This window comes from Tupaia chinensis, unplaced genomic scaffold (assembly GCF_000334495.1).
Source record: "Tupaia chinensis unplaced genomic scaffold, TupChi_1.0 Scaffold000208_1, whole genome shotgun sequence".
NCBI lineage: Eukaryota > Metazoa > Chordata > Mammalia > Scandentia > Tupaiidae > Tupaia > Tupaia belangeri.
In genome coordinates this window covers 1,162,136-1,175,600 of record NW_006159683.1, presented here as the reverse complement: position 1 = coordinate 1,175,600, position 13,465 = coordinate 1,162,136, and the positions used below count along the sequence as shown (strand labels likewise).

The window sequence follows — 13,465 nt, the reverse complement described above, 5'->3', positions numbered from 1 at the left end:
AAAGAGTGGTTCTTGAAGTGGAATATGAGCTGCCACCTGTCTGTAAGTAGTCACAACCCCCAGACAGAGCATCCACATCACATTTCTTCCTAAAGTTGGGGTACTTATTTTCCCCCCAGTGCCACCAGTGTCTTTTCACAGGCATGGCAGAGCAGAGTTTATTAATATTTAAAAATTATTTGAATTGAGAGATTTATAGCTCACTCAGGAAGAATTAGAAAGAGCACGGGTAACAATGAAATTGTATAGAGTCCATGTTTCATTAAGGTGATCTGTGAACATTGTAGTTACGCTGAGGTTATTTTAGTAAATAGTCAATATATTTATAAGCCCTGTGCATTAAATACCCTCTAGGCTTTGTACTTAGTGACAGAGTTTTTAAAAAAGTATATTTAGCATGCTTTATATCAACTTTAATATAGATCTGTTTGTTTCTGAAGCATGAAAACAGATTCAGAACATATTATTATCAAGCAATAATAATAAGAGTAACCAACATATTTTAAAAGATTACTAAGTGCTTGGCCTTAGAAGAAACTTGACTTGCATTGATATTTTTAATCCTCAGCACAAGGAAGGTCAGCATAGCAAAGACAACTTTAGTGTCAAAGAGCCAAGTTTGAATCCCAGTTCTACCTTTTACTAGCTACAGGCCTTTGAGAAATAATTTCCCAAATATACTTTCCATGTTCCAGTTTCCAATCTGTAAAGTGGGAACATTATTATTTCCTACTCAAAAATGTGTTGTGAGGATTGGTATTTAAAAAATTGCATATTTGATGACTACAGTAAGCTATATAGTCCCAGCTAGGTGCTAATTTATAGTATGTTCATTCTACTCACTGAGGTTTTTGCCTAAAGTCAGACTTGTGTTCATGGATATGTATATATCAGCTGTGCTTGCTATTGGAAGTATTTAGATTAATTAAGTTCATTAGCAAATAAATAAAATAGGGTCAAAAAGGCATAGAAAGCAACCATGGATACCAGAGATAGTGTGGGAGGAGGTTGAAACACGGCAGAGGGTGAGAGATAGGGAATCAAGGATGGCAAAAATAACAAAATATACAAAAAACAAGAAATGGAAAATTATTTGTTGATGATAGCACATATGTTGATGTGCTTGACTGAGCCAATATACAGTGTATTCTGGATGGGAAATCTCATTTTGTTTGCTGCAATGATGTATAGTGAATGAATGTAAATAAATAAATTTAAATAAAATTTAAAAATAAATAAATAAATAAAGATAAAAAAGAAAGTTAGCATTCGTAAAACACTTAGAACTGTGCCTGGTACTACAAAAGTTGTTTGTTTGTTTGTTTTAATAAATAACATCAACTAGTAGGCATCAACACTAGAAATACAACATACTTTTTCTCATTTTAAAAAGGTGTAAGTTAAATGTCTTTCCAATGTTATAGGCTGCAACGTCAGTATCTGAAACCAGGCTGCCTGACTCTGAAGTCCATATGCTTATTCATTGTGCTACAGACCTTAACACTAATGTTAGTCTGCCCAGCATTGAAGCTTGGCTGTCCAGCACCACTTCCCCTATTATCAGTTACTAACATGAATACTTTCCTGGGAAAATTCTTTGTTCTTCCATAATGGTGAGAACTCAGATGGATTATGACGAGTTGGTTCTAATGCATTTGGTCGGCAATAAGTTAAACTGAGCATTTACTGTGTTCCAGCCACATTGCATACTAGGCATTTAGGGTACATTGTTGGAGTTATCATCCTAGAGGGAGAGCACAAACAATAAAATAAAACTGTAATAAACAAGTAAATTTTATTGTATGAGTCATGAATGCTTTGGGGAAAGAAAGTAGAGCAATGAGAATGGTTGAGTGCTGGGATTGGGAAGAGATTGCAATTTTAAATAGGATAGTTAGTAACAGTTTCATTGGCATGAGTCAGTGACTTGAAAGAAGTAAGGGAGTTTGTCATATGGATTTATAGGAGAAGAGAGTTCTAGGAAGAAGGAACAACTAAGACCAGCTAAGACTGAAGACAGGGATATGGCTAAGATTATTCAAGCAACGTTTTAACAAAGGCAATGTAACTGGAGCAGAATGAAAAGAAAGAACACTAGGAGATGAGGTCAGAAATGTAAGGGATTGAGGTGTCCTTACAGGTCATTGGGAGGACCTTGAATTTTGCCCTGAAAGTTACCAAAAGCTGCTGTATGGGTTGGGGCAGAGTAGTAATGGATCTGATTCATGTTTGTAAAGGTTGTCTCTGGCTGCTTTGGTAAGAGTAGACCAAAAAGGGCAATACTAGAAGCTGGAGATGAGTGGAGAGAGCCTACATTGATCTAGGAGTGAAATAGAGGTGGATATGGTGAAAAGCAGTCAGATTGCATCTATTTTAAAGGTAGAGTCAATAAAATTCCCTAGTGTATTTGGTGCGGGTTGTGCAGAAATAGAGGGGTCAAGGATAAACCAAAGATTTTGAACCTGTGTGTCTGGAAGGATGGAGTTGCTGTTAATGGGAATGAGAATAGGTAAGAATATGGGCAGAGCTGATTTGTGGGGGGAGGTTAGAAGATTGTTTGAAACACTACATTTGGGGTGCCTATCCAACATGCAAGAGGAAATGCCAAGAAAACAGTTGGAAATATGGTTTGGAGTTTGGGAGAAAGATCTAGATTAGAAATGTAAATCTGAGACTAATGAGAATACAGCTGGTGTTTGAAGCTTGGGGTCCATATTAGAACACTTGAGGAGTGTGGATTCTTAACATAAAATTTAATGCTGAAAATGTTACTGTTGATAGTTATTTTATAACAAAATCAATATAAGTCTACGTTCAAAGATCTTGGCATGGTGTTTTTATCATTTTCAGCAAGAGTAGGCAGTAAACGAGTTTTACAAACTTGAACCATGTCACTAGTTAAATGTCAGCTTTGCCTCTTTCTAGCTATGTGAACTCAGGCATGTTTATGTTCTCTGATCTTTATGTATCTCAACTATAAAATGGCTATAGTAGTTGTAGGATTTTTGTAAAGACTCAGTGTTACAAATGTACTTCAAAAAGTTTGTGGGAAATGAAATTAAAGTACAAGTTTATTTGGGTGCAAAGAATTGTGAAATCCATGCATAGTTTTTGTGTAATATACATTTTTCATGAACTTTTTGAAGACCGTTATATAATCATGTAATCATTATTGAGACCATTATCATGTAAGTATATATACTTACCAAGTACATGATAATACCCAGAGTACTTACAACCAGAGTACTATGTTTTATTGAACTTTAGAAGTGTTTGCTTTGAAATCATTCCAGGAGGATAAATCAGATACCTAGAGCTAACGTTCTTTGTTTATGCACTTATATTCCACTGGAAATAGGAATAAAGCACAAGTCCTTCCAAAAAGATCTCTTAGTATATAGCTTTTAGGGGAAAACCAGTGCAGATTTGCCTGGTATTGTGGGTTATTCAGAGCTGGACATTTCTGGGAAGACTTGAAGGAGGTGGTACAGGTCATGTAGGAGGAAGAATATTACAGGCAGTGAGTATGACAAGGAGGTAAGAGGATAGCCCCATGCACAGGTTGAACTACAAACGTACTGCAGTTAATGGAGCATAGAGGGAAAGACAGAGAGGACCTGGAGAGGGATGAGGCTAGTGAGATAAGCAGGAGCCATATGAGGAGAACCCTAGAGCTGCACAGGTAGAGTTTAAAAGGTGTCCTTAAAGGCTTTTAAAAGGGTAACAACAACATCAGATTGAAGTTTTTAGATTTATAATTTTAGGATGCCAAAGAGAATAGATCCGAGCCTATAAGGCTGAAGGCTATTATAATTTTCCAAAAGAGAGATACTATCCTAAGTAAGTGCAGTACTAGTTGAGTTAAAAAGGAGAGGATGAGTATCAGAAATTTGTAGGAGTTAAAACTATCATGTGTTGGTGATTGTACCAAGCTTCTTCTCTTCCTTATACAATAAAGCTGATGAGAAAAGTGGAGGGATGCGAATTTTTATCATGGAAATCAGATAGAAGATGTCTATTTTCCAATGATGATGTCTTGTCTCTCTATATATTATTATGCTTAGAGAAATTAATAAGATCTTTGAGTTCAAGAGGTTGACGGAATTAAACCCCCACCCCGACCCCCTTCACTTAGCTCAGGTAGCCAGAGCAGAAACAGGCCACTTACAGCACTGTAAGTGCTGTGGGGAGAAATCTCTGCTAAAAGGTAAGTCATTCAAGGTCAAGACTGCAACTGTCAAGTTGCAATTTGAGGCTCAGCCAACCCCAGAGTTCAGAAAGAACTGGAAAAAGGGTATTCATGCACATCTGTATGTATATGATCTGACAGAGGTAAAATGAAAGTTTGACCTTGGGCAAGCCTTTAGTTTTTCTAGATTCAGTTCCTTTATGAAAATGAAATGATTGGTCTATATGAGTTTTAAAGTTCTATTTTACTTTAAAAGTATGTGATGTTTTACGACTGTATTTAGAGAGAATGTTACCAAGCTTTATGTTAGGTACTTATGTATTAAAAGTTGGTCTAGAGACATTCCTTCTAATTTTTTGGTCATGTGATCACTAAAGAATTTTGAAATGTTAAATAATTCTCATCCATTTTCAGTTAACTCCTAAAATTGTTTGCCATAAATTTAAATAGAAAGAATGTAATTTCTAACATGTTTATTTTATATATCTTTAAATATTCTTTTCATTCAAACCCTGAAGCTACACATATACTTCATTTAATGAAAAATGTCTGCCACATAATCTGACTGGCAAAAGCAATCCTCTTCATTAAACTATCAGCTCAATCAGACCAGCTTTCCGTCAAAAGGAGTCACTTTTAACTCAAATGGACTAAAGTGTGTGCCTGTGGCAGCCTTGTTAACTCAATTCTAAAATAAATGATAGGTGGTGGTGGTGATAGGAGAAGAGAGAGAGACAATCTGTATCTCCTCCACATGAATCATTATGGGATTCAGTCTGAAGGAGCAAAGTACCCAGGAGAAACTCTTCCTGTGGCAATGGCAGACAGAAAAAGAGGACAAGCCCAAACTCATGAGCACATTTCCAGCCTCTGCTTGCATCTTTATTTATTTTTTTTCTTTTTTGGAGAGGTTTTTGGTACAGGGTACGTGCGCTCGCCAGAGAGACAGAGAGACAGAAAGCGAGAAAATCATGCCTCTAGGGGGAATGGCCATGCCGCAATCCCTTCTCCTCCATTCTCCTCTTGGACTCATGGGTGCACACACACATGCGCCCGCCCAGTGTGAATTTAAGCCACCGGGTCCAGGACTCGAACTGCGGTTGACTACATGGGAGTTCAGTGAGCTAGCCATTATGCTAACTGCTGGTCCCTGCTTGCATCTCTTAATATGGCACAAGCAGATCACATAGGCAATAGCAGAATGAGTTGGGAAAGTACACAGCTCCTATTCTCCTGCTGAGGTGGGGGTAGGAAGGCAGGGAAGGTATTAATAATTTAGAAAAATCTAATATACCATAATGAACTAATTGTTCATGCCTATTCACATATAGAAATGAGGGACAACAGTACAACTAAAATGCTGAAGACAAGTATACTTATATTGTGACATTGGTTTCTACTTAGCCGTTTGATTCTTTGGGTAAGTCTGTTAAGTGGATCTCTGTAGACATGTGCACATGTGTGAAGTAAAGCATAAAAATCACATGGCAATATAGAATTCTGGTACTGAGTGTGAAAAGCTCGTCACCAAGAGCCGGTCTTACAAATAAGACCTATAGAGAGCAAACGCACTTCATTTATTTGTTAAAATGCAGTCAACATTGATGTTTATCTTTAGAAATGATAGAGAGCAATAGTGTAAGCTAAAGCTGTAGATAATCCCCAAAGTCTTTACACTGACTTTAGATTTGATTGTAAGATTTTGTGGTCAGCAAGATTTAACTAAAGCAAAATTAAAATTGCAATACTTTGCCTTCCCAAATCAGACACCCAGCCAACAAGGCAGGTGGCCCAGAATTAGAATTCAGTTGTATATAATTGAAAGTTGATTTAATGATTAAATGAAATAATGTTTGTAAACCACTTTGCAGAGTTCTGAGCACACAGTAGATGGTCATTAATTATTTCTCTCCATATCCTTCCCTGCCCTTACAAATAGAGCCAAAAGGTCTACTCTTAACCAATTTCTTCAAGTAGCTTATGGAGTCAAAATAAGAAAACATTTCATTTGAATTTTTTTTCTCATTTAATTAAAACTATACTTCAACACTTTCAGCCGCTTGTATGTACTGTTCTTAGTTGATTAGAATAAACTGAAATTCCCCTGATAGCAAGAATATGACATTTAATTAAATCAGCAATATACCAAAACATTTGTTCAGCTGCAGATTTATGTCATTTTGTGGCAGATCCAAGTTCTAATACTTCCTGTCCCAGCCAGATAGTGTGTAGTTATGTGGATTTAACTGTGTACTTTGCATTATCATTTCTATTCCTTTGAGAGTTCAGAATTTTTGATAATTAATCATTTATGCTTAATGAAAATCACTTGCTATTTCTATAAGTGGCAAGAAAAGTTGAAAAACAAGCCTTTGAATTCCACCTATATATTTCTTTTGATAGTTTTATGTAATAAACCTTTCAATATCTAGTAACAATGTAAAATATATACTATTGATAATGAACATGGCATTAAATAATTAGATATCATTGTAGAAATTCAAAGCAGTATTTAAAGTTATCTATCTTTATACAAGTTTTTCTCACTCCAATCCCTGCAGTCAAAATAATGAAATATTAATTTGTGGAAATTTGGGGGTTTTTACGACAGTAGCACTATACTGTGCAACCAGAATTATTCACCAGTTTCTCAAAAGCAGTCTTGGTTAACGTTTCAGTGATCATACCTTTCTACACATTATACATATATGTAATGCAGTTACAGATCACAGCTTGCGATGTAGTTTCATTCTGTGAAATGAGGGAAATGGGCAAACACAACATAAGCATAATGTATCAAGTAAAATTAAGTCAATCTTCATTTTCCATTAGTAATGTTATTTTGAATGCATTTGGAGTTTCTTTTGCCCTCCCAATTTCATTTGGGTTGCTGCTGTCTTTGTTTCATAGCTGTTTATATGTCAGAACATCTACAGCATCAGGCAAGTTATGGATAGGAGTATGAGAGATTTTCCCCTTGCCAAGTGCAAAAATAAGTACAGAAATTATTTTATCAATTTTACAAGGATATTAGCTTTGCATTTTACAAGATGCAAACCATTCTGTTATACTTACCTTATGAAGAGTGTGTCTTTTATTATGCAGAGTTTAAACAATGTAAATATCTTCTACAGAAAATCTCATAGCTATGATTTTTATTCAAACTTGGACCTATAAGAGTCACATCTATGCAGGGCTGGCAGGTAGCATGGTGGACTGGTTAGGGTCACTGGACTCCCACATGGCTGACCACGGTTTGAGTCCCAGACCTGGCAGCTTTCTCTCTCTCTCTCTCTCTGTTCTCTCTCTCTCTCTGTGTGTGTGTGTGTGTGTGTGTGTGTGTGTATGTGTCTTGCTCTGGTTAAATTGAAAATAACGATAATGATAAATAAAGGAAATAATTACTTTTTTAAAAAGAGTCACATCTACAGATGACTAGTTTATGGTTTTGTATGTCATTACAATTATTTTTCCTGACATTTCCATATAAAGGAAATTGTTGCTTTCTTGGTACTCAACAAATAATAATAATTTGTAATTGGAATCTGTAGTATTTGATGTCACACTGAAACTTTATAAATGTTATTATTTAAAGCTTACAGTTTTCTCCTTTCTCTCTTCAGCTGTACAAGGATCAAGTGTTATTTTTCGAACTGTGGAAGTCACATTACATAAAGAAGGCAACACCTTTGGTTTTGTAATACGAGGTAAGTGGTGGTTAGTAACTATGAGCCATCAAATATTCTTCATCAAAATTTGTCAATGAAATGTTGGCAGTGAATTGGAAAATTACTGTCTGAAACCTGGTATTTCCTTTGTGTAAAGTTACCTTTTAATATTTGCACCTACTCCTCTTTAAATAAATAAAACAATGGGAACCAAATTGGAATCCAAATAATCTAGCTTTATTTTTAGTTTATTACTATGGAATCCACTACTTGTACACTTTGTCAATCCATAGCCATCCTACTGATTTATCATTTTTCCACTTGTCTTTTGCCTTCCGCTTTATACTTTGCTGTATTACTGAATCAAAAATGTTGATGAATATGGCTATATTTGACTTAATACACAAGGATTAAGCAACTTTTTTAAAATTAATTCCTCCTGAAATACATTTTGTTATCGTAGCTTTTTAAAAATGGATTGAAGATAATCTAATCCCTTGGGTACCTATGTACTTCAGATCAACACATCTTATTATGGGATGGCATTGATAATAAAGATTCCAAGTGACTCTAATTTGTCAATAAAGTCATTCATCCTATACTGGAATTCTGGCTTTTATTATTATGTTTTTCTTATTAGCAATCTCATCCCTTAAAGACTATGCCTGCATTAACAATTCTCAATTCCTAATATGACATCCGGTTCAATAAAGAACTGTTTATGCACCAGGATTTTTTTTTAACATTTCACATTTCTTGATTTTTCTATTTTTCCTTATAATATTTTATATGCCACCAATGCCAAAATTTTATCTCAAACATTAATTAAAATTAATTATGCATCTTAATAAATATATATGCATCGACGAATAAAATAGATGTGTTCATTTGTGCAGACTTGTATTAAGTGACGGAGCTTTAATCATTTGGTTCCATTCTGTGCCAGTCATTGATAGGTCAATCAATCAAATATTTATTAAATACACGTCAACATGTCAGCACAGGGAGAAGCACTGTAGAGTTACAAGACAAGACCCCTGTCTACAAGGAATTACAGTCCAGTGAATGTAAGACAGAGTTGATAAAGTGCTCAATTGAGTAGTAAAGAGAATGGGGAACTAAGAAGTCACCAAGTAGTTTAGACTAGCAGTTATCACATTCTCCTGAGCAAGACCTATTTTCTTTTTCATTGATTTATCCTTTTCTTTCATGAGAGACAGAGACAGACAGACTGAAAGAAAGTGAAACAGCATTTTCAGCAGGGTCTGGAGGCTCTGTGCTCTACCTCCAGCCTCAGTCAGCCACAGATCATAAACACACATGCACTTGCTCAGCCACTCTGGGAGGTCTCTGGGTGAAGATCCAGAACCTTTCCACTCAGGTCAACCTCACAGAGTTGCATTTTATTGCTGCACCACAGTCCAACCCCAAGGCCTGCCTTTAAATAGAGCCACAGATCCCAAGATCATTTATCCTAACTATTCCCTAGTTTCTTTTTAAGGTAACTGTCAATAGGTAAACATAATGAAAGTCACTGTACAAGTACTATTAGATTGAAGAATGGTATAGAACTCTTGAATCATATGCATATCATCACAATTATTAAAAAGCTACAGTAAAAAATACTGCCATTGCAAATTACTAGTAACTATAATATATGGGCAATCATTAAAAATCAAACTGCTAATGAAAGTGCTAAACCAACAGTAATTTATCCTTAAAAGATAAAAAGGATAGAAGCAATTGACACTCATAGCCACCTCAGGACAACTGATGATACAATATTAATAAGACATTCTTCCCATAGTTTACGGGAATTTCTATGTAAATACCTAGGAAGAATTTTGTAATATGAGCCTAGAATACTGCCTACTAGGCACTTAATAAATGAATGAATGAGTGACTAATTCACTATTGCCTAGATTTGTGTGGGCATCATACTGATTTCAAACCTTAATAATAATGAACCAGTTTCAGTTTATGAGCACCATATTTTTGTAGGCTTTAATAACTCCCTTAATGCATTGATTGAACATAAAAGTTTATGGAGTTTTCCATATTTTCTCAATGAGAATTTATGCAAATTTATATTTTTAGTCAGTTTGAGGCCCATCTGGAGGGTATCCCCTGTTGAAAAGGTGACTGCCACCCATCTATTAAGAGTCATGAATTAATTAGGATGAGAAAGCACTGTGGGTAGTCATAGCAGATAAGACATTTTGGTGTAGATGGGATCTGAGCTAAACTTAGATCAATGGGGAATACCAGGACAACCAGGAGAGAGGGAAGATACTATAGATGTGGCAAATCCATTTAGTACTGGCGAATTTTCTCGTAACTGGTTAGAATGGAACTTAGAACATTAAGACAAGCTTTTGACTGATGAATGGAATTATTTCTAAGCTGTCAGTCACAGCTAAAACCTTGATTCCCCAAACAATAAAACCTTCCACCCTTGGAATAAAAAAGAAAGTTCTGTCCTAAACCTTAGGGAATTAATTTCAGTTAATTCCCTTGCCTGAGTTAAGAGGAAAAGCACTTTGCCACTAAGTTGCTTTGCACTTTGGACAAGAACAATTTCAGTTGTTCTCAACTGTCTATAGGTCAACTCATTTAACATATGCTTCCCGATGTTCAGATTTGGATTGCACTGTGACCCTGGTATTAGGATTTTCAAAAAGCATACCAGACAATGCTAAAATACAGCCAGGACTGAGATGGTCACTCATCTCTGAGTGGACTCTGTTTTGTTTGGCAGCTCCCAACTTCTAAAACCTAAGTAAATTACACAATAAACTTGACAATACAAATAATGATAAGATGCCACATACCAAGAAATTTAGGACTATATCACTCTATGAACTAATATGTACTCAGTGTTGTATATTTTTTAAAAATTTTAAAAAGGTTTTTCCCATAAGGTGTGTGTGCTTGCCAAGGAGAGAGAGAGAGAAAAATAGTGAGAAAGTGACAAATCACCTCCCAGAGGAGATGGCCACACCACAGTCCCTCTCCTCCATTCTCCTCCTGGGATCTTGGACAAACATGTGATTTTCAAGCCATTGGGTCCAGGACACAAAACATGGTCAGCCATGTGGGATTCCAGCAACAAAACCACAATGCCATCTGCTGGCCCCAGTGTTTTATCTTTAAATTGGACCTGCAAATCAAAATTATGGATAGATTTCTTGCTGTCTTTAACCCTGACCCTTTACTAAATCAAAGCTCTCCTTTCAAGGAAAAGCAAATCTGTCTTTTTATGATGATCTTGCAAAGGAAAATTTACTTAATAGTATTTATATAAATATAACTAATCATTTATAAGAACTTGGCATGACTTTCTTAAAAGTTTTTTTCTGAAAAAGTGGTAAATTCCCATTTTTATGTAAAGAGAAATTTTAAAAGCCATCCAACTGAATGAAAGAATAAAATGCTGAAATTGAGCTATTTCCAATCAATCAAACTGAATAAATCTCTTATAATAGAAGTGAGCCCAAGGAGAGAGCTTGCCTTTATCTCAAACAGAAATAAATGCCTTTGAATTTTTCTCTTACAATAGATTCCTTAAATTTACTTCTGTACTGGTACCAAACTTATGAAATGACAACTTGTTCTATCAGGCAGACTTTAAGGAAGTCACAGTTGAACAGCATTCATATTTGTGAGATAAAGGCAAACTAGAGACCACCCAGAAGTGTAGCCAGAATGGTGGCACGGGAAGAAATCAGGTCACATGAAGAATGCAACAGGAAATCGGAAATGTTCTGCCTTAGGAAGATGAGTTGCAGGGACCAGCAGATGGCATAATGGTTATGTCACTGGACTCCCACATAGTCAACAATGGTTTGCGTCCCAGACCCAGTGGCTTAAGCTCACACCAGATGTGTGTGCATGTGCGCCCAAGATCCCAAGAGGAGAATGAAGAAAAAGGGATTGTGGTGTGGCCATCCCCCCTGGAGGGTGATTTCTCATTTTCCGTCTCTCTGTCTCTGTCTTCCTGGCAAGCACACTCACCCTATAGCAAAAACACCTCTCTTAAAAAAATAAAAATAAGAAAAAGGTGAGTTGTAGCAGGTGTACAATTACTCCTCTCAACCTAAGGGAAAACTTTCCTGTAGAGAGGGGATACATTTTTGTTTTATTGCTCTAGATAAGATATTGTAATAAAACAAAAACCAGTGGATGAAAACGAAAGGAAGATAGATACCAGTTGATAGTAGCAAGAATGAGGTGTCCAGATGCAGAATGGGCTGCCTCAGATCCAGTAATAAGGCCAGCACTGGTAAATCTCAAGCAGAGGCTGGGGGAACACAGACTAGGGAAATTGTACAGAATTCCTAGATTACAAAGAAAATTTATGTTAAATTGGCTTTCATTTCAGAGCTTCTGTCTATTCTTCTGACAAAATTTCCTCATAGAAAATTTAAATCTCTACTTAAGCATTTAAAATGTGACTTCACACACTCTATCAAATTTGCTCAAAATATTTAGACTATCCCAGTTTAAGTAAAGACCACTTTAATTTTCTCTTTCATTCTTTTTTATTAATTCTTGGATTTTTTTTTCTTTTACTTTACGTTTTGGTTCCTTTATGTCAGATTTAGACCTATGGATTTGCATGTTAGCACAGGTTGATCGGCACCAGTATAGCCACCTGGCACAGTTCTAATTGGGCTAATAGTTGTAATTAGTTGATCCCCTTGCCACACCAGTTGTTAAGTATTTTTTATATGAAAGGACTTTGGAAAGTTCTCTTAAAAAATGGAATTAAAATATATTTTGGTGCAAAAAAAATTAAATACTTGCGTAATTTTTTCAGAATGTGCATTTTCCTATGAACTTTTTTAAGACCTGTGTGTATCATCTCTGAATACAGCGATGCTTGTATTTATTGAGAGGTGGTGAAATGGTGACTTCACACATGTATTCTCTGTGACATAAGTAAGACATTGAAGGCGATTATGTGGCAGGAAAAAAAAAAAAATTCTATGAGGTTTTCTCCAAACATCAACATAGTCACTTTAGTTTCTCAGCTGGCATTTTATAAGTGAAAATTTTTAATGGCAACCACGAAGGCATTTTTAAGCTGCATTCCTTTTCTTTGCTAGGGGGAGCACATGATGATAGAAATAAATCTCGTCCGGTTGTGATAACATGTGTTCGCCCTGGAGGGCCTGCTGACAGGTAAACTCCATCTTTCTGTGTCACTGTCTAAAATAGATTAAATAGAGCTGGGGAGTTTGGCATAAAAATTGATCAGTTAGCTATCTCATAGTAAAAAAGGTAAAGTAAATATGTTAGAATGTGAAAAATGAAGGAATTTGGAGTGTGGAATCAGGAAAGAAATAAGGTTTGCCTTCATGTTCTATACCTACTTTATATGCTTGACACATGGCATAGTTCTGAAGTTTTCTCTCCGTGGTAAATGTAGATAATAATACCGACCAGCTTCGTGGTTATTCAGTTATATCAAAGTCTGGGATAGATGGTACCTTGCAGGGGTCTGTCTATGGAAGGCACTTAAAAGGCAGCTGGTTCTGGTACTCAAGATGCGTCCCCTCCAACTGCAAATGTCCCACCTGGGAGGATGGGGGGGTAGGTGTGATTC

The 13,465-nt window shown here is 36.0% G+C and overlaps 1 protein-coding gene across 1 annotated transcript in view; it reads left to right on the top strand.

The window, feature by feature from the left end:
• The window catches only part of GRIP1 (glutamate receptor interacting protein 1), a 236,442-nt gene that overhangs the window by 92,763 nt on the left and 130,214 nt on the right, over positions 1-13,465 (top strand). The window contains exons 6-8 of the mRNA XM_027771356.1: positions 1-42; positions 7,813-7,896; positions 12,966-13,041. The exon at positions 1-42 is cut by the window's left edge and continues 2 nt beyond it. Of these exons, the coding sequence (XP_027627157.1) occupies positions 1-42; positions 7,813-7,896; positions 12,966-13,041 (202 nt within the window). The remainder of the gene's footprint in view (positions 43-7,812; positions 7,897-12,965; positions 13,042-13,465) is intronic.